The sequence below is a fragment of the Prionailurus viverrinus genome, chromosome C1, assembly GCF_022837055.1.
Source record: "Prionailurus viverrinus isolate Anna chromosome C1, UM_Priviv_1.0, whole genome shotgun sequence".
NCBI lineage: Eukaryota > Metazoa > Chordata > Mammalia > Carnivora > Felidae > Prionailurus > Prionailurus viverrinus.
The window spans coordinates 199,474,683-199,499,500 of NC_062568.1; the positions used below are offsets into that span (position 1 = coordinate 199,474,683).

Sequence of the window (24,818 nt, forward strand, 5' to 3'; positions counted from 1 at the left end):
TGTCTCATGCTCTGTAAGCCGGTAGGGGAGGGGGGAGGGAGGCAGGAGGCTTTGCCAGGTGGGCGCCCGTTCTGCTGAGGGAGGGACACCTATTTGGGGGATTTGCTGAGTTGCCATGGTTACGCTGTTTCCAGGCCCAAAGGAGCTGGAGGAGGCCTTGGCCGCCCTCGTGCTCTGGCAGGCTGGGGTCTGCGGGAAGGCAGCTACCAGTCAGGGACCCCCCCAGGGATCTGGTGGGGCCACTCTTCCATCCTGTCCCCTTTCCACCCGCTGTGATGTTTTAGATTCCTTTCCTCTTCTCCCCCTTTTGGTCTTTTTTCTTTCCTTTGTTCTTTTCCTTTTCCTTTCCTTTCCTTTCCTTGCCTGCATGTGCATGTACATGCGTGTGCGTGTGTGCGTGTGTGTGTGTAAAGAGCGCAGGCCTTTGAGTCAGACAGACCCGGGTTAAATCCCGGCCCTACCGCTCACTTAGTTGTGTGGCCTTGGGCAGTCACCTTTCTGGGCCTTGGTTTCCCCTTCTGTAAAATGGGGGTGCTGACGCGTGTTTCACCGGGAGTATTGCAAGCAGGGAGCACAGGGGAGCATACTCCCTCCCCGTTTCTCTCTTCCCTGTTCTCTCATCTCCTCGCCCCTGCTCCCCACCCATCCCCTCAGCGGTGACAGGCAGGAGGAGCTGGTGGCTTGATGAGGCCTGGGGCTGGGGGTGTGGGGCACTGAAGGGGAGGTCAGGGAGCTGAGGTTGATTCTGGCCCACTGTCCCTCCGCCCCCCCCCCGCCACTCCCCATCCTCCTGCAAGCACCCCTCCCTGACGGATCTGCTGGGGCCCGGGCATGGTGACATTAGGTCTGAAGCTGAGACAGCTGACTACCTCCTGCTCAAGACTGTGAGTTCCCCGCTGGGCCGACCCTCAGGTGGGGGGAGGAATCCCAGGAGCCTGGGTCTTCCTGTGACACTCTGGGCCTCAGTGTCCTCAACCACAAAACAGGGACCATGACCCCAGCCCTCCCCCAGCTTATCAGGGATGGCCTGTTGCAAAGTGGTGTACAAATGGAGGAACCATCCTATCTCTTATTATTGATGTGGTTAAGAGGCCACTGCTTAGCAGCTTTCTGACTCCCCTTGGCCTCAGAAGCCCATCTAGAGCACAGAGGCCCAGTGTGTGCTGAGGGCAGGGGCGTGGGTCCCCCAGGCACTGGCAGGGACTGCCCGGTGCCGGTGCCGTTTTGAACACTGCTGCTCTCAGACCCCGCCCTTTTCTCTTCTGCTTAAGGAAGCACAAAAGGCCACAGGGAGTGAGGGGAAGGCTTTAAGTCTGCCCACATGTGTGGAGAGAGAAAACTATCTGCCAGCCTCTGGACAGGATCACTGGGTAGGAGCTGGCACACTTCAGGTTCTCAGTAGATGCGACACGGGGTGGCTAGGGGAGCCCTGGCTGTAAGGTGACGTTGAGATGGGACCCGAGCAGGAGGAAGGGGCCAGAGCAGAGCATCAAGCCAGGGGGGATGGCCTGTGCCAAAGTCCTGTGGCTGGGAACATCTCGACTTTCTTAGCAATGGGAAAATGAGGCCAGAGAAGCAGCAGGGTGAGGGGGTGGAGAGAGGTGGGGCGGGGGGTGGGGGGGGTGAGGCAGGGAGAGGCACTGGGGGCCTGAAGGCTATGGAAACAGGATTTAACTGCAAACGCACTGCGAATCTGTAAAAGGTTCTCTTTGGGAAAGGGCTGGGATTGGTACATATTTGGAGAAAACTGCCTGGCTGCCGTGGAGAGCCTGGGTCTTCAGGGGCAGAAGAGCAAGACTGTTTCGGGTGTTGGAAGAAATGGTGGCAGTAGGAACCCAACTGGGCGCATTTTTGTACAACTGGGTGCCTCCAAACCAGAAGCGATCCATCCCAGATCGCGAGGGACCCAGACGCCGCCATCTGGGATTGAGCTGCTGCCGGTGTCCAGGGGCCGGCTTCTCTGCCTCCACTTTGGTTTCTCTTTGTGCTCAGGAGGTTGACCAGGGTCCAGAAATGGCCGAGGAGGTGGTGTCGGCAGCAGAGCCTGGCGTAGGGGCCGAGGCTGAGGCCTGGGGGGCCTTGGAGGCTCAGCCTCAGCCCTCGCTGGTCATGACGAGCGTGAGAAGGGACAGTGTGGGCATGGAGGTGGCGGTGCTGACCGACGACCTGCTGCCCGCCGTGGACCAGCAGCAGGTGCTTGCCCGGTAAGTGCTGGTGCTTGGGGCTGGCGGGACCCCGTGGCGGAGCAGGACGGAGCTATGTCCTGGGCATGGGGGCGGGGGTGCCCAGAGAGTCTTCACTGAGCCCCCATCCAGATCCCCTCCTGACCGAGGCCGGACACGCCCCGATCCTCTGTCCAGGAGCAGAGGGGCAGGGATGGTGCTGATCAGCGGGGCGGGCAGGGCTCTGCTCGGGGAGCTGCACGGGCGCCACCAGACCACCTCAGGCACCTGCTCCAGGAGGAAGGGAGGGGACTGTTGTCTGCCTGGCATCCGCAGGGCCTGGCTATCAGGTTTCAGGAATCCCAGGGCAGGATGATGCAGGCTTTCCTCAGCTCCCAGCGAGCCTCCAGTGCCCTCCCGATGTCACACCTAGGACTGGCCACCCCAAACGCCCTCAGCCGCTGCCGCCTGGGGAGCTGGGCTTTCTTCCCTCCGTGCAAATCACTTAACATTTCCGAGCCTTGGTTCTCACTTCTGTGAATGTGAATAATGTCAGGCCCACCTCTGTGACAAAGTCAGCACCGTGGTCAGGGGCTCAGCCTCCTCCTAGTGGTGGCAAACTCCATCCCACAGGCCACAGTTCAGAGGTGAACTGAGCATCAACTACGTGCCGGGCACCAGGCGCAAGGAAGAACGAGCTGCTGACTTGGCTTTCAAGGGGCTCACGGTCCAGGGGGAGGCAGATACCCAGGCCCAGGGAGGGCCAGCTTCTGTAGCAAAGAAAAGCAAGTGGTTGTGCAGTCGCCTGCCTTGGTTCCCGTCCGCCTCCACCACTACCTCCCACTACCTCCTGGGGCCAACTTTAAGCCTCCCTGTGCCTCGGCTTCTTGAGAAGCTCGTCACGAGGGTCCAAGGAGACACTGCCTGCAGAGACCCAGCTTCGGGCACCAAGGGAACACTCAGCACATGTGACGGTGTTCAGGGTGTGGTCTGGAGGATGGTCAGGGAAGGCTTCTTCTGTTTCTTCGAGTAGTTTTGCTCAGCTACACCTGAGTGAGGTTTGCAGGACAGATGCCTCAGGGTGGCCTTTGGGATACAGGGCACAGCCCCAGGCAGCACGAGAGTGCAGCGCAGGGGACAGCCTGGCTGTTTGGAGGACAAGCAGCGAGTGACGCTGGAGTGAGTGGGTTGGGGGGCCGCAGAGGGAGATGATGAAGCGCCTGCCCGGATGCGCTGAATGTTGTTCCCATCTCAGGGCTACTCTAATCGTGCAGGTCGCCGGGGCGCACGGCTGTGAGCCTGCTGTACTGGGGGAAAACCATGGGCCCTGGGAGGCCCCTGGCGGGTGGTGGGTGGGTTGGCTCTGGATCCGCAGGGAGATTCTCGTCCGTCCTGTCGTGCAGTTGAGCGCACGGGCTTGGACTTGGGCAGATCTGCTTGGACCCCTGGTTCCGACCCTGGCCAGAGGCTTGGCCTCTCTGAACCTGTGTCCATCTGTGCGACGGGTTGTTGCATGGACTCTGAGATGTCCCGCTGGACAGCAAGGGCGCGACGATGGCCAGATACCGTCACGTGTGCTTTCTTCTCTGTGCCCGGCAGTCTGCAGCTGTTGGAGCAGCAGGTGGTCGGCGGGGAGCAGGCCAAGAACAAGGACCTGAAGGAGAGGCACAAGCGGAGGAAGCGGTATGCGGACGAGCGCAAAAGGCAGCTGGTGGCAGCCTTGCAGAACTCGGATGAGGACGGCGGGGACTGGGTGCTGCTCAACGTCTACGACTCCATCCAGGAGGAGGTGCGCGCCAAGAGCAAGCTGCTGGAGAAGATACAGAGGAAGGTGAGGCCCCAGCCCTGCCCGCCCCACCCCGCCCGCGGGCGTTCATAGCTCCGGGCCTGCCGTGGAAGTAGTCACAGCGACAGACGTGTCTGTGCTGGGAGGGCGTGTATGACACAGAGCACAGCAGAGAAACCAGAGGACAGTGCCAGCCGGTGGGAGTGCCGTGAAGAGAATACTAGGGGAGAGCGGCTTTATTTTTATTTTTTCATTTTTTAAAGGTTTTTATTTATTTAATTTATTTATTTGCTTATTTATTTTTATTTTTTAATTTAATTTTTTTAAAATTTACACCCAAATTAGTTAGCATATACTGCAACAATGATTTCAGGAGTAGATTCCTTAGTGCCCCTTCCCCATTTAGCCCATCCCTCCTCCCACAACCCCTCCAGTAACCCTCAGTTTGTTCTCCATATTTATGAGTCTCTTCTGTTTTGTCCCCCTCCCTGTTTTTGTATTATTTTTGCTTCCCTTCCCTTATGCTCATCTGTTTTGTCTCTTAAAATCCTCATATGAGTGAAGTCATATGATTTTTGTCTTTCTCTGACTGACTAATTTCTCTTAGCATAATACCCTCCAGTTCCATCCACGTGGTTGCAAATGGCAACTTTTCATTCTTTTTGATTGCCGAGTAATACTCCATTGTGTATATATACCACATTTTCTTTATCCATTCATCCATCGATGGACATTTGGGCTCTTTCCATACTTTGGCTATTGTTGATAGTGTTGCTATAAACACGGGGGTACATATGTCCCTTCAAAAGAGCACACCTATATCCCGTGGATAAATGCCTAGTAGTGCAATTGCTGGGTCGTAGGGTAGTTCTATTTTTAGTTTTTTGAGGAACCTCCATACTGTTTTCCAGCGTGGCTGCGCCAGCTTGCATTGCCACCAACAATGCAAAAGAGATCCTCTCTCTCCGCATCCTCGCCAACATCTGTTGTTGCCTGGGTTGATAATGTTAGCCATTCTGACAGGTGTAAGGTGGTATCTCATTGTGGTTTTGATTTGTATTTCCCTGATGATGAGTGATGTGGAGCATTTTTTCATGTGTCGATTGGCCATCTGGATGTCTTCTTTGGAGAAGTGTCTATTCATGTCTTTTGCCCATTTCTTCACTGGATTATTTGTTTTTGGGGTGTTGAGTTTGATAAGTTCTTTATAGATTTTGGATACTAACCCTTTATCTGATATGTCATTTGCAAATATCTTCTCCCATTCCGTCTTTTGCCTTTTAGCTTTGCTGATTGTTTCCTTCGCTGTGCAGAAGCTTTTTATTTTGATGAGGTCCCAGTAGTTCATTTTTGCTTTTGTTTTCCTTGCCTCCGGAGACGTGCTGAGTAAGAAGTTGCTGCGGCCAAGATCAAAGACGTTTTTGCCTGCTTTCTCCTCGAGGATTTTGATGGCTTCCTGTCTTACGTCTAGGTCTTTCATCCATTTTGAGTTTATTTTTGTGTCTGGTGTAAGAAAGTGGTCCAGGTTCATTCTTCTGCATGTCGCTGTCCAGTTTTCCCAGCACCATTTGCTGAAGAGACTGTCTTTACTCCATTGGATATTCTTTCCTGCTTTGTCAAAGATTAGTTGGCTATACACTTGTGGGTCCACTTCTGGGTTCTCTATTCTGTTCCATTGATCTGAGTGTTTGTTCTTGTGCCAGTACCATACTGTCTTGATTATTACAGCTTTGTAGTATAGCTTGAAGTGCAGGATTGTGATGCCTCCTGCTTTGGTTTTCTTTTTCAAGATTGCTTTGGCTATTTGGGGCTTTTTCTGGTTCCATGCAAATTTTTGGATTATTTGTTCTAGCTCTGTGAAGAATGCTGGTGTTATTTTGATAGGGATTACATTGAATATGTAGATTGCTTTGGGTAGTATCAACATTAAAATAAATTTTTTTTTAACATTTATTCATCTTTGAGACAGAGAGAGAGGGAGCGTGAGTGGGGGAGGAGCAGAGAGAGAGGGAGACACAGAATCTGAAGCAGGCTCCAGGCTCTGAGCTGTCAGCACAGAATTCAGTGTGGGACCCGAACTCACTGGCTGTGAGATCATGACCTGAGCCGAAGTCAGAAGCCGGATGCTTAACTGACTGAGCCACCCAGGCACCTCCCCACCTTCTTTTTTTTAAGGGTAGTATAGACATTTTAACAATATTTGTTCTTCCTATCCAGGAGCATGGACTCTTTTTCCATTTTTTGCGTCTTCTTCAATTTCTTCCATAAGCTTTCTATAGTTTTCAGTGTATAGATTTTTCACCTCTTTGGTTAGATTTATTCCTAGGTATTTTATGGTTTTTGGTGCAATTGTAAATGGGATCGATTACTTGATTTCTCTTTTTGTCACTTCATTGTTGGTATATAGGAATGCAGCCGATTTCTGTGCATTGATTTTATATCCTGCAACTTTGCTGAATTCATGAATCAATTCAAGCAGTTTTTTGGTGGAATCTTTAGGGTTTTCCATATAGAGTATCATGTCATCTGCGAAGAGTGAAAGTTTGACCTCCTGCTGGCCAATTTGGATGCCTTTTATTTCTTTGTGTTGTCTGATTGCAGAGGCTAAGACTTCCAATACTATGTTGGATAACAGTGGCGAGAGTGGACATCTCTGTCTTCTTCCTGACCTTAGGGGGAAAGCTCTCAGTTTTTCCCCATTGAGGATGATATTAGCATTGGGTCGTTCATCTACGGCTTTTATGATCTCAAGGTATGATCCTTCTATCCCTACTTTCTTGAGGATTTTTATCAAGAAAGGATGCTATATCTTGTCAAATGCTTTCTCTGCATCTATCGAGAGGATCATATGGTTCTTGTCCTTTCTTTTATTGATGTGATGAATCACATTAATTGTTTTGCGGATATTGAACCAGCCCTGTGTCCCAGGCGTAAACCCCACTTGGTCATGGTGAATAATTTTTTTTAATGTATTGTGGGATCCGGTTGGCTAATATCTTGTTGAGGATTTTTGCATCCATGTTCATCAGGGAAATTGGTCTATAGTTCTTTATCGTGGAGTCTCTGTCTGGTTTTGGAATCAAGGTAATGCTGGCTTCATAGAATTAGTTTGGAAGTTTCCCTTCCTTTTCTATTTTTTGGAACAGCTTCAAGAAAATAGGTGTTAACTCTTCCTTGAATGTTTGGTATAATTCCCCTGGAAAGCCATCTGGCCCTGGACTCTTGTTTTTTGGAAGATTTTTGATTACGAATTCGATTTCCTTACTGGTTATGGGTCTGTTCAAATTTTCTATTTCTTCCTGTTTCAGTTTTGGTAGTGTATATGTTTCTAGGAATTTGTCCATTTCTTCCAGATTGCCCATTTTATTGGCATATAATTGCTCATAATATTCTCTTATTATTGTTTTTATTTGTGCTGTGTTGGTTGTCATCTCTCCTGTTTCATTTTTTTTTTTTTTTAAATTTTTTTTTCAACGTTTATTTATTTTTTGGGGGACAGAGAGAGACAGAGCATGAACGGGGGAGGGGCAGAGAGAGAGGGAGACATAGAATCGGAAACAGGCTCCAGGCTCTGAGCCATCAGCCCAGAGCCCGACGCGGGGCTCGAACTCACGGACCGCGAGATCGTGACCTGAGCTGAAGTCGGACGCCCAACCGACTGAGCCACCCAGGTGCCCCTCTCCTGTTTCATTTTTGATTTTATTTATTTGGGTCCTTTCCATTTTCTTTTTGATCAGACTGGCTAGTGGTTTATCAGTTTTGTTAATTCTTTCAAAGAGCCAACTTCTCGTTTCATTGATCTGTTCTATTGTTTTTTTTGGTTTCGATAGCATTAATTTCTGCTGTAATCTTTATTATTTCATGTCTTCTGCTGGTTTTGGGTTTTATTTGCTGTTCTTTTTCCAGCTCGTTAAGGCGTAAGGTTAGGTTGTGTATCTGAGATCTTTCTTCCTTCTTTAGGAAGGCCTGGATTGCTATATACTTTCCTCTTATGACCGCCTTTGCTGCGTCCCAGAGGTTTTGGGTTGTGGTGTTATCATTTTCATTGGCTTCCATATACTTTTCAATTTCCTCTTTAACTTCATTCATTAGTAGGATGTTCTTCAGTCTCCAAGTATTTGTTACCTTTTCAATTTTTTTTGCTGGGGTTGATTTCCAGTTTCATAGCATTGTGGTCTGAAAATATGCACGGTATGAACTCGACCTTTTTGTGCTTGCTGAGGGCTGATTTGTATCCCAGTATGTGGTCTATTCTGGAGAACGTTCCATGTGCACTGGAGAAGAATGTATATTCTGCTGCTTTAGGATGAAATGTTCTGAATATATCTGTTAAGTCCATCTGGCCCAGTGTGTCATTCAAAGCCATTGTTTCCTTGTTGATTTTCTGCTTAGATGATCTGTCCATTGCTGTGAGTGGGGTGTTGAAGTGTCCTACTATTATGGTATTACTATCGATGAGTTTCTTTATGTTTGTGATTAATTGACTTATATATTTGGGTGCTTTCACATTTGGCGCATAAATGTTTACAGTTGGTAGGTCTTCTTGGTCTATAGACCCCTTGATTATGACATCTCTTCTGCATCTCTTGACACAGTCTATATTTTAAAGTCTAGATTGTCTGATATAAGTATGGCTACTCCGGCTTTCTTTTGTTGACCATTAGCATGATAGATAGATAGTTCTCCATCCCCTGACTTTCAATCTGAAGATGTCTTTAGGTCTAAAGTGGGTCTCTTGTAAACAGCATGTAGATGGATCTTGTTTTCTTATCCATTCTGTTACCCTATATCTTTTGATGGGAGCATTGAGTCCATTGACGTTTAGAGTGAGTACTAAAAGATATGAATTTATTGCCATTGTGATGCTTGTAGAGTTGGAGTTTCTGGTGGTGTTCTCTGGTCCTTTCTAATCTTTGTTGCTTTTGGTATTTATTTATTTATTTACTTATTTATTTATATTTTCATCTTTTCTCCCCTGAGAGTCCCCCTTAAAATTTCTTGCAGGGGTGGTTTAGTGGTCACAAACTCCTTTAATTTTTGTTTGCCTGGGAAACTTTTTATCTCTCCTTCTATTTTGAGTGACAGCCTTGCTGGATAAAGAATTCTTGGCTGGGGCGCCTGGGTGGCTCAGTCGGTTAAGCGTCCGACTTCAGCTCAGGTCATGATCTCGCGGTCCGTGAGTTCGAGCCCCGCGTCGGGCTCTGTGCTGACCACTCAGAGCCTGGAGCCTGTTTCGGATTCTGTGTCTCCCTCTCTCTCTGATACTCCCCCATTCATGCTCTGTCTCTCTCTGTCTCAAAAATAAATAAACATTAAAAAAAAAAATTAAAAAAAAAAAAAAAGAATTCTTGGCTGCATATTTTTCTGATTGAGTGCATTGAATATATCCTGCCCCTCCTTTCTGGCCGGCCAAGTTTCTGTGGAGGTCTGCTGCAAAAAGGTTTTTTTTTTGTTTTTTTTTTTAATGTTTTTATTTATTTTCAAAGAAGAGAGAGAGAGAGACACAGCATGAGCAGGGGAGGAGCAGAGAGAGGGAGACACATAATCAGAAGCAGGCTCCAGGCTCTGAGCTGTCAGCACAGAGCCCTACGCGGGGCTTGAACTCACAAACTGTGAGATCATGACCTGAGCTGAAGTCGGACGCTTAACCGACTGAGCCACCCAGGCGCCCCAAAAAGGTTTTTTATTTATTTTAAGACACAGAGAGAGAGCAAGGGAGGGAGGGGCAGAGAGAGAGGCAGAGAGAGAATCCCAAGCAGGCTCCGGATTTTCAGCACGGAGCCCAATGCAGGGCTCGAACTCACAAACCGTGAGATCATGACCTGAGCCGAAACCAAGAGTCGGACGCTTAACTAACCGAGCCACCCACCCACTCCTTTTTCTTTTCATTTTGATTGAAGTATAAACATACAAATCACAAATGTGCGACATAATTCATTTCCGCCAAGTGAATGCGCCCATAAACCCAGCACCCTCATCAAGGAACTGAGCATTAAGAGAACCCCAGAAGTTCCTGGGGCCACCTTGGGTGGGGGGCAGGGAGGTTCTCACGGAGGCGGTGACTTCTGAGGTGGGACCTGAGCATTAAGAAAGGCCGGGCCCTGCCGTATGTCGTGACCTGAAGGAAGAGGCTTCCAGGCCGAGAGGGGCCAGTGCCGAGAATGTCAGTGGCTCCAGGAGCAGAAAGGAGGTGAATGGACTGAGCGCAGGGAGTGAGGACAAGAGAGAGGAGGACGAGTTGGCACCTGCTTCCCTCGGAGCGCCCTCGGGCGCCCTGGGCCCCATCACATCCCCCTCGGCTAACCCTCATCCCCACCCACACCACCAACCAAACGATCTCGCCAAAGTGGAAGCTGATGCTTTTCTCTTTGAACCTCTGTAGTTTTTAAATTTTCTTGGCTATTTTCATGCTTTTTCTTTTTCTTTTAAGTTTATTTATTTATTTTGAGAGAGAGAGAGAGAGAGGGAGGGAGGGAGGGAGAGAGAGAGAGAGAGAGAGAGAGAGAGAGAGAGAATCCCAAGCAGGCTCCACACTGTCAGCGCAGAACCCCATGAGGGCTTGAACTCATGAACCGTGAGATCATCAGCTGAGCTGAAGTCGGACCCTTAACTGACTGAGCCACCCAGGCGCCCCTCATGGTTTTTCTCAATACCCTTTTTATGTTTTCAGCCAAATCTGTTCTTCCCAGGATAGCTTGTAACTTTTCTTTAATTTTTAAACTTTTTAAATTCTTTCTGGAGTTTGGTTAATGTCTCATTTTACATCTTCTTCACTTTTTCATCCATTTCCACTTTAAGTGTTTGGATTGCTGACTTGAAATTTCCCTATGTGAATTTAAGGAGACTTTGTGCACGTTGGGATGCTGGGTAACATTTTGGTTCTGCGTGCTTGTGCTCTGGGGGGGAATTTTCTTCTGAAATGCTTTGATTTTCATTTTCTGTTTCTCATAGTAACTTTGATTAGCTGCCTCTGCTCTTTTCTGTTTATTTCGCAATGTCTTGTGTTTTCTGCACTTTCGGTACCAGCTGGAAGCAGAGGTGAAGGTTTGGGCTGCTGGCTAGGTTTGCTCAGTCGATAGCACACTCTTCTGTTCGTATGGTGAAGTGCAGTGTTAAATACACGCTGTCCCCTGTTGCTGCGGTGGCTGGCATATCCCCACAAAGAGAGTTGCTTAAAAGAACGCAAATTTATTATCTCGCAGTTCTGTGGGTCAGGATCCAGCTCCCGCATGGCTGGTTCTTCTGCTTAGAATTCCACAAGGCTAAGGCCAGGTGTTGGCAGGGTCAGTTTCCTTCTGGAGGTGCTAGGAAAGAATCTGTTTCTAGGACACCTGTTGACAGGATTCTAGCCTATGTGGTTGTAGGACTGAGGTTCCCATTTCCTCACTGGCTGGCCGCTGGGGGTCATTCTGTTTCTAGAAGCTGCCTGCCTTTCCCAGCTCGTGGCCCCCCTGAAAGACAGCCACGGCCAGCTCCTCCCAGACTTCAGCTCTCTCACTCTACTCTTGTCTCCTTTGTCTAAAGCATCTCTTCTAAGGCCAGTCCTTTAAAAGACTGGCTCTCTGCTCCCCTCCTGCGAGGCCCGTGTGGTTACACTGGGCTCACCAGATGACCTGGGGTGATCTCCCTGGTTTAAAGTCAACAGCTTAGGGGGCGCCTGGGTGGCTCAGTCGGTTAAGCGTCCAACTTTGACTCAGGTCATGATCTCGCGGTTCGGGAGTTCGAGCCCCGCGTCGGGCTCTGTGCTGACAGCTCACAGCCTGGAGCCTGCTTCCGATTCTGTGTCTCCCCCTCTCTCTGCCCCTCCCATGCTCGTGCCATGTCTCTCTCTGTCTCTCAATAATAAATGTTACCAAAAAGAATTTTTAATTAAAAAAAAAAAATTAAAGTCAACAGATGAATAACCTTACTTCCATTTGCAAAGTGCTTTCTACCGCATAAGATAACATATTCACAGGGGTGCCTGGGTGGCTCAGTCAGTTAAGTGTCCTGACCTCAGCTCAGGTCATGATCTCACGGTTCATGAGTTCAAACCCTGCATTGGGCTCGCTACTGTCAGGGCAGAGCCCACTTCAGACCCTCTCTCTCCCTCGCTCTCTGCCCCTCCCCCACTCATTCTCACTCCCTCCCTCTCTGTGGGAGGGGTCATTGTGTCTTTTGGCATTTTCTCTTGTTTCTGCAGGACTTCTAATTTCCACCTCCAGGGGCCTCCCATCTCTAAGCACCCTCCAGAAGCCATGCCTTGCAGAGACTAACCCCTCAGTCTCTACAGAGACTTGCAGAGACTCAGTCTTGCAGAGACCAGCCCACATTCCAGTCTCTTCCATCAGTTTCGCCGTATCAGATCCATTATTGGTATTTTCCCACTCAGAGTGGGGCTCTCTCTTTTGGGGGGCGATTTTATCTGCCTTTCATCACCCTGCCTTCCCCCTTGCACACTTTCCTGGGTGCTTTCTGCTCCTCCCTGCTGTGGGGTGGGCCCACGAGCTGTCTGCTGGACTTCTGGTTATTTCGAAGCAGCTGGTGTTCTGTCTTTGGGTCATGAGGCTGGGCTCAGGGTGGTTTTATTTTCTCTCCTTGCTCAGTGTGTTGTTTTGGAGGGCCTGTCTGGAGAGAATCAGATTTATCCCCTGTCATTATCCCCAGGTATCCAGAACTTTTTTTTAACTTTTTAAAAAATTTATTTATTCTTCAGAGAGAGAGAGAGAGAGAGAGAGCACATAAGCAGGAGAGGGGCAGAGAGAGAGGGGGCAGGTGGAGAGAGAGAAAATCCCAAGCAGGCTCCGTGCTGTCAGTGCAGAGCCTGATGAGGGGCTCAAACCCACAAACTGCAAGATCATGACCTGAGCCGAAATCAAGGGTCGGATGCTTAATGGAATGAGTCATCCAGGCACCCCACTTTTGTTTTTTAATACAAACAGATATGTGTGTGTGTGTGTACAAATCTGCTGTGCATACATGTACATGCCCTCCCTCTTCTTAGAAAAAGTAGCTACAAACATACTTTCCTCCGCCTCGTCTTTTTCACATGATGATCCATCCTGGAGGTCCCTCGGCAGCGGTATCTAGAAATATGCCATTCCTTTTTACTGCTGGGTGCTGCTCCACTGTGAGGGTGTGTCATTGTTTATTCCAACAGGCCTCTCTCTCTCTCTTTTTTTTACGATGTTTATGTATTTTTGAGACACACACACACACACACACACACACACACAGAATCTGAAACAGGCTCCAGACTCTGAGCTGTCAGCACAGAGCCCAGCGTGGGGCTCGAACCCACAAACTGTGAGATCACGACCCGAGCTGAAGCCAGATACTTAACCGACTGAGCCACCCAGGCGCCCCTCCAACAGCCCTCTCTTGATGGACATTTGGATTGTTTTCTATCTTTTGTCAGGGAAAAGTGCTGTGTAGTGAATAACCTGTGCACACTGCTTTTGTATTTAGGGTAGGTATACATTGGAATCGATTCCTCCAGCTGGACGGAGAGGAAAGCATATGTGACTTTGGTAGCTTTTGCCAACTTCTCCTCCCTGAGGGTGAATCCCTTTGCGTTTCCACTAGTCCGTACCAGTGCGCTTTCTCACAGCCTCAGCAATGTGCCTTTTGCTTACTGTTGAGCAAGGCTGAGCCATTCCTTCCTATGTTTTAGGGACAGCTGCAGTTCTCCCCCTCTGAACTGGGCTCACTTTATGTATGTATTTGATATAATGTATTGTCAAATTTGCTTCCATACAACACCCAGTGCTCATCCCAAGTCTTTTGACCCCTTTTCCGTAAGGATGCTGCTTCCTTTCCTTCTCCGCTTGTAGAAGCTCTTTACAGCAGGAGTAATTTATATTACGGATATTCATATTCCTTGGTCGGTCGCCAATTTCTTCCTCTGTGATGTAAGGTAGAAAGATTTCTGTTCCAATTTCATTTGTCTTTTTACTATGCTTTATGGTATTTTTGCCACGCAAAAGTTGTTTTTTTTTTAAGTTTTACTTTGTCAAATTAATTGACTTTTTATGGGGTGCCTGGGTGGCTTAGTCGGTGAAGCGTCCAACTTCGACTCAGGTCATGATCTCGCGCTTTGGGAGTTAGGGCCCCACGTCAGGCTCTGTGCTGACAGCTCAGAGCCTGGAGCCTGCTTCAGATTCTGTGTCTCCCTCTCTCTCTGCCCCTTCTCCGCTCATGCTCTGTCTCAAAAATAAATGAAAACATTAAAAAAAAATGAAGCGAAACAAAGAAAAAAATTGGTGGAACTTGTGGCAGAATCATGTTATATTTATAAATTAGCTTGAGAGTATTGGTATGTTTATGAGTTTGGATTTTCACATCCAGGAACACGGTATATCTTCTGTTAGTTCAGATCAATTTTTATGTCACTCAGGAGTGTTTTATAAATTTCCTCACATAGGTTTTGAACATAGTCTTGTTACTTTCCCACCTAGATATTTTCTTGTATTTGCTTTCCTCTGTGGGGTATCCTCTCCCATCACATCTTCTCACTGGATTTTATTTGTAAAGTGAAGACTAGGGCTTTAAAAAGTATCTTTAAAAAGTCATGTGAACTAGAAGGGAACACCTCTTAATTCATTCTATAGGTCCAGTATCACCTGATAACAAAACCATAGAAAGACATAACAAGAAAAGTACAGACTAATATTTCTTATAAATATAGAGACAAAATGCTCCACAAAATTCTAGCAAACCAAATCCAACAACATGTAAAAAGATTGTACATCATGCCAAAGTAGGATTTATCCTAGGAATGCAAGGTTAGTTTGGTATCCAAAAATCAATTAATGCAATATACCATATCAATAGAATAAAAGACAAAACCCATATGATCATCTTAGTAGATGCAGAAAAGGCATTTGAAAAAACCAACATCTGTTATGATAAAAACACCCAGGAAACTAGAACTAGAAGGAAACTTCTTTATTCTGATAAAGGGCACCTATGAAAAATCCACAGAAAACATCATACTCAATGGTGAAAGACTTAATGCTTTCCCCCTAAGATGACAAAGAAGACAAGGGTGTCTGTTGTCAGCACTTCTATTTCACAGTAGGCTGAAGGTTCTAGCTAGGTCACTTGGGCAAGAAAGTGATTTAAAAGGCATTGAGTTTGGAAGGGAATAGGTACAAGGATTTCTATGTGCAGATGACATCATCTTATGTAGAAAATCCTAAGGAATCCACTAAAAAAAAAAAAAAACAAAACCTACTTCAGCAAGGTTGCAGGATGCAAGATTAATAAGCAAAAAGCAATTATATTTCTACATACTCTCAATGAACAACCTGCAAATAAAATTAAGAAAACAATTCCATTTATAACACATCAAAAAGAATAAACTACTTAGGAATAAATGTAACAAAAGAAGGGTAAAACTATATGCCAAAAATTAGAAAACACTGCTGAAAGAAATTAAGAATACCTAAATAAATGGAAAGACATCCCATGTTCATGGATTGGAACACGGATTTAATATATTTTTTAAGTTTATGTATTTATTTTGAGAGGGAGAGAGAGACAGCACGTGTGAGTGGGGAGCAGGGGAGGGGCAGAGAGAGAGAGAGAGAGAAGGGGAGAGAGAGAATCCCAAGCAGGTTCTGCACTGCCAGTGCAGAGCCTGACACAGGGTTCGAACCCATGAACTGTGAGATCATGGCCGGAGCAGAAATCAAGAATCAGATGCTTAACCAACTGAGCCACCCAGGTGCCTCAAGAAATAGAGCATTAATTGCCCACCTGTGTCCTACCAGATGTCCTCTGCTTTCAACTGGTTACATGTGATGACCATTCCCATGAATTAGAAACATCCTCCTTCACTAATCGAACTGTACCTGCTCTTTAAGGAAACAGACTGTGCACCCAGGAATCTTGGGGCTCAGGGAGAGCATGGTTACAGTTGCAGCTGGGAGTCACCTGTGACCAGGGCAGATCACAAAAGTCTAGAATCCATGGTCAAATCAGGATGGGTCTGACTCTTAAGCCATTGTCTGTCACGTCATAACTTGACTGTGAGCACTGAGTCTGAGAGTTTACGGCTCTGCTCCCCTTAGGAAAAGGACTTACACAAGTCTCTGAGACTTTTTAAGAAGTGGTGACCCCGCAGTGTTATGTGTGGAGCCTTCTAAGAGGCTCCTAGATAAAATGTGTTTGTGTGGGGTCGTCTCCGAGGGCTGGCATGGGGGGGTGGGGCTAAGGAGCAAGTTCTTTTCCTGTTTTCTTAAGGGCTGTGGACACAGTAGGTGCTCGTTTAGTGCTGGTGGACAGACGGGAGGCGGGCGCGGGTGGATGAGCGGATCGGCGAACAGAGGACGGATGGCCGGCTGAAGGCTCGGGCAGTGGGTGCCGAGGGTGGATAAAAGGGCTTGTGTCTTCCCTGCTCAAGATCGTCACCCCCTGCTTTCAGCTTCGGGCAGCGGAGGTGGAAATCAAGGACCTGCAGTCGGAGTTCGAGCTGGAAAAGATCGATTACCTGGCCACCATCCGCCGGCAGGAGCGGGACTCCATGCTCCTCCAGCAGCTCCTGGAGCAGGTGCAGCCTCTCATCCGCCGTGACTGCAACTACAGCAACCTGGAGAAGATCCGGCGCGAGTCCTGCTGGGATGAGGACAACGGCTTCTGGAAGATCCCTGAGCCCATCATCGTAAAAACCAGCCTCCCAGTAGGTCAGGCGCTTGGCCATCCCCTCGCTCCTCCCCACGGTTTGCCCTCCTGCAGGCTGACCCGGAGCCCGGGCTCCCGCCCTGCTGGCTGTGGGCGCAGCAGGCCCGGGGCTCCGGGCTCCAAAGCGATGGGGGGCCTGAGGGAGAAGCCGTGTGGGTTGGAATTCGGGTTTCACCACGCCCCGTGTGACCCCTTTGGGACTCAGTGTCCTCGTCTGTGAAATGGGGATTAGTGACCGCACCTTCCGTAGACATTGCTGGGTGGCTTAACACGCGTTAATGCCCATAAAACCCTTAGCGCCATGCCCGGCACGTGCCAAGTGCACCGTACATTTTTTTAAAAATGTTTATTTATTTTTGAGAGAGAGAGAGAGAAAGAATGTGAGCAGGGGAGGGGCAGAGAGAGGGAGAGATACAGAACTGGAAGTGGGCTCCAGGCTCCACACTGTCAGCACAGAGCCCGACACGGGGCTCGAACTCACGGACTGTGAGATCATGACCTGAGCTGGAGTCGGAGGCTTAACCGACTGAGCCACCCAGGTGCCCCCGTGGTACATTCTACCACTGTCATGATTGTCCCCCAGCATTATCCCCCAGCAACCCCATGGAGGACAAAGATTTTACATTTCGGGAGATGGAATCTCAGAGTGAGCGACTTAGCCAGAGTCCCAGGCAGAGCAGGGAGTTGTAGGACCGGGGATAGGACCGGGCCGTTCAGAGTTCCAGGCCTGGCTCACCTTGTGCTTTTGCCACTGACTTCCTGTGGGACTTTATGAAGGTCACTGTTTGTCTCTGGGCCTTGGTCCCTGATCTTCACAAAGGAGGGGCTGGTGGTCTGGAAGGCCCCTCCACCTCCGATGAGTCTGGGAGCACTTAGGGAGCAGTAGCGTCTTATGTCCCCTGGGGCCCCCAGCGGGCCTCCCCCGCCGTCAAGAGAATGTTCGTTTAGGTCCCGCATCCCTGATGTTTATGGATGGCACTGACGCTACCCCTGCCCGAAGGCCAGCCAGCTCCACTTCCCGGGGTTCCCCCTGCCCCCACCAGCCTGCTGTGCTGTTAGAAGCAGGGGAGTGGCTGCTTTGACATCTGAGCCCTCCCATTGTCTGTTTCCCAAAGTCATCCCTTGGTTCGGGCTGGGAATTGTACCCCCCTGGTCCCGGGCCTGAGCCAGGCCTGACCTGCCAGCTCGGGGACCTGTTGCCACCCACCCTGTCCCTCTGGCACTCAGACCAGGCAGCAGTGACTTGGGCTTTTGTTTCTCATAGCAGTTCCAACAGGGCCACAGAACAAGGTTGTCCGCAAAACCTCTGCCGCAGACAACGGTGAAGCAGGCATGGTAAGGCCTCTGTGAGAGGGGGCGAGGCGTGGGGAGCTGGCGGGGCTTCGTCCCCACCGTGCAGTGGGTGAGCGTTACTATAGGGCACTGGGCTGCTTCTTCGGTCCTTGGATCTGGTATCATCACTGGATTGTAGAACTTGTTGCTGATCTTGACCTTGTGTCCAGGTTAACTGTTCCATTGGTATATGTTCAGTACCACGTACATATCTTTGATTTAAACCCTTGGTACATGCATCTCAGTCACTTTGTGGCCGAGGTGGAGAAACTGCTTATGGAAGAGAAATCCACTGGTTTGAGAATCGGCGAGTCCATGAATTTCTTTTTCCTTTTTTTTTAAAATGTTTATTTTTGGGAGAGAGAGACAGACAGACAGACAGACAAAAACAGAGCATGAGCGGGGGAGGGGCACAGAGAGACGGAGACACAGCCTCTGAAGCAGGCTCCAGGCTCTGAGTGAGCTGTCAGCACAGAGCCTGACGTGGGGCTTGAACCTGTGAGCTGTGAGATCATGACCTGAGCCGAAGTCGGACGCTCAACCGACTGAACCACCCAGGTGCCCCTAGACCATGAGGTTCTTTTTTCTCTTTTAATTTTTTTTCAAAGTTTATTTAATTTTGAGAGAGAGGGAGACACAGAATCCAAAGCAGCTCCAGGCTCCAAACTGTCAGCACAGATCCTGACAAGGGGCTCGAACGGTGAGATCATGACCTGAGCCGAAGTCGGACACTCAACCAACTTAGCCACCCGGGCACCCCTACCATGAAGTTCTTGATCCGTGCAGGGTATTAATGTGTTGAGAGCTGCCTGTCCCAGGATTTCGCTAGAGGCTGGCAGGAGTCCTGGACCAGTGGTCATTTCTGTCTTGCTGGTCTGACAGGGTTTGGGAAGGTCTGAGCCTTAGGACCCACTTTCCTTTCTTATCTGATGTTTTCCTGGCAGAACACCAAGGGTTGTTAATTGCCTTGCGTTGGAAAATGGTTTGCATTCACAACTGTAGATTTATTCATGCTTTTTTTTTTTCAACGTTTATTTATTTTTGGGACAGAGAGAGACAAAGCATGAACGGGGGAGGGGCAGAGAGAGAGGGAGACACAGAATCGGAAACAGGCTCCAGGCTCCGAGCCATCAGCCCAGAGCCTGACGCAGGGCTCGAACTCACGGAGTGCGAGATCGTGACCTGGCTGAAGTCGGACGCTCAACCGACTGCGCCACCCAGGCGCCCCTATTCATGCTTTTAATTTATGTTTTTGTACACAATTCTCAATTCTTTAAGAGATGACAAATTTTAGTTTTCTACTGTCATGTGGAGAACATTAGGCCCCAGCAACATGTCACTGTGTGGGGAAAAAGTGCTGCAGTGTTTAAAAAAAAAAAAAAAAAAAAAAAGGACCTACGCAGGAGTCTGAGCCTGGATCCTTTCTATGTAATTCTGGCGCCCAGACCCTGCACCGCCCCTGGCCCTCATTCAAAGGCCCTTATGGCCAAAGGGAAAGTAGGAGGCAGCCCCTCCTGCTGGTGAAGGACAGAAGCTTTGTCTTCAACCCCAGAGGCCAGGCAGTACATTCTGGTTCCCTGGACCCTTGCTGGTGTCTTTGGACCAAAGGGCCCTCAGGGATTTATGAAACAGTAATTGGGATTCTAAAGTCACTTTATTCTCATATCTCCCACGTTTTGTATGACAACAGAAATGTACCTCCTCAAAGCAGAGGTCAGAAAACTTCCCTGTGAAGCACCACACTTTTCTGTGTGTTTCTCCACCTCTTGGTTCTGCTTCCCTCGTTATGTTAGCTTCAGACTCAGGCAGGCTTTGGCTACGTGGCAGGAAAGGTGGCCACTGGCGATTGGTGATCCAAGAGGAAGAGACCCAGTCTCTTACCACATCTTAACCAACACTTGTGGGAAGATTCTGATCAGTCGGCCTGGGTGAGGGGCCTGCTCTTAGACCAATGACTATGTCCAGGAAAAAAAAAATTTATTAAAAAAACTTTTTAAAAAATATTTATTTATTTTTGAGAGAGAGAGAAAGCATGTGAGCAGGGGAGGAGCAGAGAGAGAGGGAGACACAGAATCCAAAGCAGGCTCCAGGCTCTGAGCTGTCAGCACAGAGCCTGACACGGGGCTCGAACTCATGAACTGTAAGATCATGACCTGAGCCGAAGTCGGACACTCAACCGACTGAGCCACCCAGGCACCCCCCAAAAAAGTATTTTTAATGTTTACTTACTTTTGAGAGAGAGAGAGAGAGCACACACACACTAGTGGGGGAGGGGCAGAAAGAGAGGGAGGCAGAGAATCCAAGCAGGCTCCCCACTGTCAGCACAGAGCCCGACGTGGGGCTTGAACCCACGAACCATGAGATCACGACCTGAGCTGAAGTCAGATGCTTAACTGACTGAGCCACCCAGGCGCCCCAATGTTTATTTCATTTTTGAGAGAGAGAGAGAGAGAGAGACAGAGTGTGAGCAGGGGGAGGGGCAGAAAGAGAGGGAGATGCAGAATCTGAAGCAGGCTCCAGGCTCTGAGCTGTCAGCACAGAGCCCGATGTGGGGCTCGAACCCACGAACTGTGAGATCATGACCTGAGCCGAAGTCGGACGCTTGACCGAATGAGCCACCCAGGCGCCCCTGGAAGATGTATTTCTGTGACTGGTTCAGTCTGGGTCACATGCCCAGTTGTGCGGCAAGGGGGTGGACGAGAGGGAGCGGTGGTATTAGGGCGCTATGAATGATCGCCTCAGCAGGACCATGCCAAAGGGGAGAAGGGTAGTCCCTGAAGGAAGAGATTCAGGCTGAGGAAAACAAGTCCACTATAGTGGTGACAAATCACAGTCCTTGATGATAAGAGGTTGGGACCATGGGCTGAGTACTGTATCACCTGTTCTGTGAATGTGCCGAGACGGGTTGGGGCTATGGCATTGCCCTTGCCCCTGACGGAGAACAAGGCACTTCCCATACCAAGGAAGGGGGGGTCGGGTAGCTCTGGCTGGAGCTGTGGCCCTCCTGGCCTGAGCTGCCTGGACCCCACCCCAGGAGTGTGGGCAGTGAGGCTCAGGGCAGCCCCCAGCCCCCCGGGCCTGCAGAGGTAAGAACTATACAAACAAGGGGTCTTGACCCACGAGGATCTGGAATCTCGGCAGGAGGAAGACCGCTACAAGCTGATGCTCAGTCGCAGCGACAGTGAAAACATTGCCAGTAACTACTTCCGGTCCAAGCGAGCCAGCCAGATCCTCAGCACGGATCTCATGAAGAGCCTCGGTGAGTGCCCTGCCCACCTCCTGTCCTCCAGCCGCTCCCCGAGAGAGCCCTTCCTGGTCCTCTGCCGACTGGGAGTCGCGTGATGGGTGGAGTGGCGTCAGGCCCGGGTTAAAAACCCCTTCCCATCTCTGAGCCTCAGTTTCCTCAGCTGTGCACTGAGCTGGGTATACCTACTTCTCGGGGCTTAGGTGAAATGAGGTGGGCAAGCAGCCCAGCCCCGGGCCTGGCACGTAGTACGTGCTCAACGCACAGCCTCCCTCTTCCTGTCCCCCTTCATCTCTCGGCAGACTGCTGCCGTGTTTGGTGCCTCCCCCGATGCCCAGCAGGCCCGTGACACGCGGCTCGGTGCCCTGGCACGTGTCGCATGGGTCTGGCTCAGCTGCTCACTGGCTTCTGCAGATGCCGGTGTGGTGGCTTTCTCCCATTGAGCCAAAGGGGCAGGCAGGGCCACCAAGGTGAAACACTTTTAAAAGCAAGAATCTCAAATCACTTCGTTCTTTCATTTCTAAAACCAAAATCAAAGACCACAGAGTTTCTAATAAAATATCAATGAAAAGCAAATCTCAGTCCTGCACTGAGACTACTGAAGAGGTGGAATCCAGCAGAGTTGAGGAACAGGAAGGGGAAAATGGCACAGGAGACAAATGAACATCAGTTGAGGACCCGGCATTGTGTCCATGTTGCAGATGAGGAAACTGAGGCTCTGGGAGAAGTCGCTCCCCAAAGTTGGGCTCTGAACGCAGGCTTGTCTGGCTCGAGTCCCAGGCTGCCTCGGTCTGAGCCTTTAAAACTCCACACTCCTGGTCCAGAGCCTTTCGGAGGCCCAGCTGTGGGACCAGGCCTCCGGCTGGGTGGAGCGGGCAGGGCTCCCCCTCTCTGTAGCCCCGACTTACCTGCTCCTCTGCTCCCTTCTCCACAGCGCATCACAGCTCTCCCCCCGGCCTCAGCTCCCCACTCAACACCACCACGGCCATCGTGCCCACCCAGGCCCCCGAAATGCCCCAGCCCCGGCCCTTCCGCCTCGAGTCCCTCGACATCCCCTTCACCAAGGTCAAGCGTAAGAAAAGCAAAAGCAGCTTCGGCAGTGAGCCTCTGTGAACTTGGCCTCCTGCTGCTGCCCTGCCTTTGAGCTTCCCGGAGACTGCCAGGCCCTCCCAGGGCAGCCCCAGCCAGGCCTCCTCCCACCTGCCCCCACGGTGTCCGGGAGCCCAGGGGGCCCCTTGCCCTGGGAAGAGCTTTCCCTTCCCTGTTACCCAGAGAGCCTCCTCTGCCCAGGCCATGAGCACTTGGGAGGCTGGGCCACCCCGCAGAGGTGCGCTCGGGCTGTCCACGCCTCACCAGTGTTCCACCTGCCACAGCCTGCCAGTGTTCCTCCGTGCCTCGATGGGCTCAGAAACCTCAAGGCTTTCACCAGCAGCCCCGACAGAGTGGGGAGCCACTTCCACATGGATCAAGGACAGTGTGTTGGAGATGGACGATGGTGCCTCCTCCCCTTGCCTTCCTGGGGGGAAGCTGGGCAGCATGGGCACGGGAGTCCTTGGGGCAGCTGTGCCACGCTGCCCTCTCCCGGCCAGTCTGTGGCCTAGAGGACGCTGCCCCGCATGAAGCTGCCCCAATAAACTGCCTTTTACCGATGAGCTCCCCTTCCCTGACCCTCTGACAGTGTCACCGGGGCCCCTCCTGCCACTGTGGCCTGGCCTTCACAGGGAAGCTCGCTCTGGAGCAGGGTTTCTTTCTTTTTTTAAAAAAATTTTTTTTAAGTTTATTTATTTTTGAGAGAGAGAGTGAGCAGGGGAGAGGCAGAGAGGATCCCAAGCAGGCTCCACACTGTCAGTGCAGAGCCTGACGTGGGGCTCAAACTCACGAGCTGCGAGATCATGACCTGAGCCAAAATCAAGGGTCAGACGCTTAACCAACTGAGCCACCCAGGTGCCCCTGGAGCAGGGTTTCTTAACTACCTGATGCCTTTAAAACAAACGGGCTCCAGGGCTTCTGCAACTCCCCGCACTCATGACTACAAGCACGTTTTTCTGGGGGAGAGCATCCGAACTGTCATTAGAGTCTCAGAGGATCCGTGACTCGGGAGAGCAGAGACCTTGTTTTGGAAACCAGAGGTGGTGTCTTGCCGAAACCCAGAAGAAGGCCACGTTTTGACAGTCCTCGGGGGCTGTGCTGGAACCGGATGCCCTGACATGGCCAGAAATGAACCCAGGCCGCCCCAGTGGCTGAGGATACACCCCTCCCTTTGCTCACTGTATCCCAGGCCTGCCCTGCGGGAGGGCCCCACAATCTCAGGGAAGAGTCTTGGCTTTGGGTTGAAGATGGGCCTCACTGCACTCTGGGCCCCACCTGTGAGAGGGGGAACACCTGCCTCCCAGGGGTATCGTGAAGGTTAAATGAGATCACGTGTGATGTTCCCGGTACATAGCAGGTGCTCTGCGTTAGTCCCCCTCGTTCGTTCTCCTCCATATTTTGCATTAATTAGTGTGGTGGGTCCCACAAACCACGTGCCTGGGCGAAGGAGCTCGTGCCCTGGAGAAGCTGGGGTGGAAGGTGCTCTGGTAACCGGAGATGAGTTTAACCAGAGGCAGGCTGCAGTACACCATTGAGAGGAAGAAAGGTCAGGGCTTTATGGGGGAAAAAGCGTCCTTGTGAAGGGTGGAGCTACCATAAAAGACGCAGAAGATCCTGGGAGGCTTAAGAAGGGAATGGCCGGGGTGGGAGTGGTTGCCGTGTGCGCAAAGGCGAGTGGGGAAGCTGAGTGTGTTAAAGGTTGGAGACTTACCGCATGGATAGTCCTGAGCAGAGCCGGAGAAGGAGGTTGCTGAGTTCAGTTTCAGTGGACACCTGAGCGTGAGGAGCCCTGGGTGACCCTGAGCAGTGGGACTCCTAAGCCACCTACAGGCATCATCAGGTCTGAGTTCAAGGTGAACGGATGTGGCATTGTATGCAGAAGGGTAGGAGGGCTGGGCTGGGACGCCCAGGGTGGGGGTGAGACTTAACTCTCGGTGGAACCAGCGGAGATGGAGAGGAGGTAGATTCAGTTAAGGAGATGGAGGGAGGGAGGTTCTGACTTTTGCCCCCACATTCTTTTGGGTGGGCAAGTGTGAAAGGTCAGAAAAGAACAGCTGCCTTCTGTCTCCACCATCGCTATTTGCCCCAGGATTGTGGTCGGGACCCAGCCTTGGAGCTGCTTTTACTTAGACCCGTGGTGGGGCTGAGGTGAGCCAGGTGCCCCCCCCATCAATTTAGAAGCTAGCATTACTGAGGGGAGGCTGAGCCACACTCGGCACGAAGTGCTTCAAAACCTGCCCCTGAGCTCCCACGAGCTCAGCTTTTCCAAAGGCACGCAGGTAAGTGGGAGGGCTGAGCCTCGCTATTATTTCTATTTCCAGCCTAGGAAAGTAGCCCGGAGAGAAGTGAAATGCCCCAGCAGCAGGGGTAGTGAGAGGCGGAGCTGAGAAATGAACCCAGCTACAGCGTTTTCATCGGGAAGCCAGTTCGCCAGCTGCCTCCAGCATGGGCCACCAGGCCTGGTAGGTCAGGCCCGTACCCAGGCCGCTGGGTCCATTAGTGACAGGAGATTCAAAGTATCCTAGCCCTGATCTTAGTTTTC

At 50.4% G+C, this 24,818-nt stretch overlaps 1 protein-coding gene across 4 annotated transcripts in view; it reads left to right on the forward strand.

Moving 5' to 3' along the window:
• KIF17 (kinesin family member 17) overlaps nucleotides 1–22,700 on the forward strand; it is a 48,270-nt gene extending 25,570 nt beyond the window's left edge. Inside the window, exons 9-16 of one of the 4 annotated variants that reach the window (XR_007154582.1) lie at nucleotides 798–884; nucleotides 1,272–1,370; nucleotides 1,993–2,204; nucleotides 3,762–3,993; nucleotides 16,355–16,609; nucleotides 17,876–17,946; nucleotides 21,085–21,202; nucleotides 22,122–22,259. Coding sequence is in view for 3 of the 4 variants with exons in the window: in XM_047869542.1 (XP_047725498.1) it covers nucleotides 798–884; nucleotides 1,272–1,370; nucleotides 1,993–2,204; nucleotides 3,762–3,993; nucleotides 16,355–16,613; nucleotides 17,876–17,946; nucleotides 21,085–21,202; nucleotides 22,122–22,300 (1,257 nt within the window). In the remaining variant the exon portion in view is untranslated. Of the gene's footprint in view, nucleotides 1–797; nucleotides 885–1,271; nucleotides 1,371–1,992; nucleotides 2,205–3,761; nucleotides 3,994–16,354; nucleotides 16,614–17,875; nucleotides 17,947–21,084; nucleotides 21,203–21,489; nucleotides 21,578–22,121 lie in introns of those variants that run through there. The other 3 variants (XM_047869542.1, XM_047869543.1, XM_047869544.1) reach the window with 3 other exon arrangements.
• Nucleotides 22,701–24,818: the final 2,118 nt, after the last annotated feature.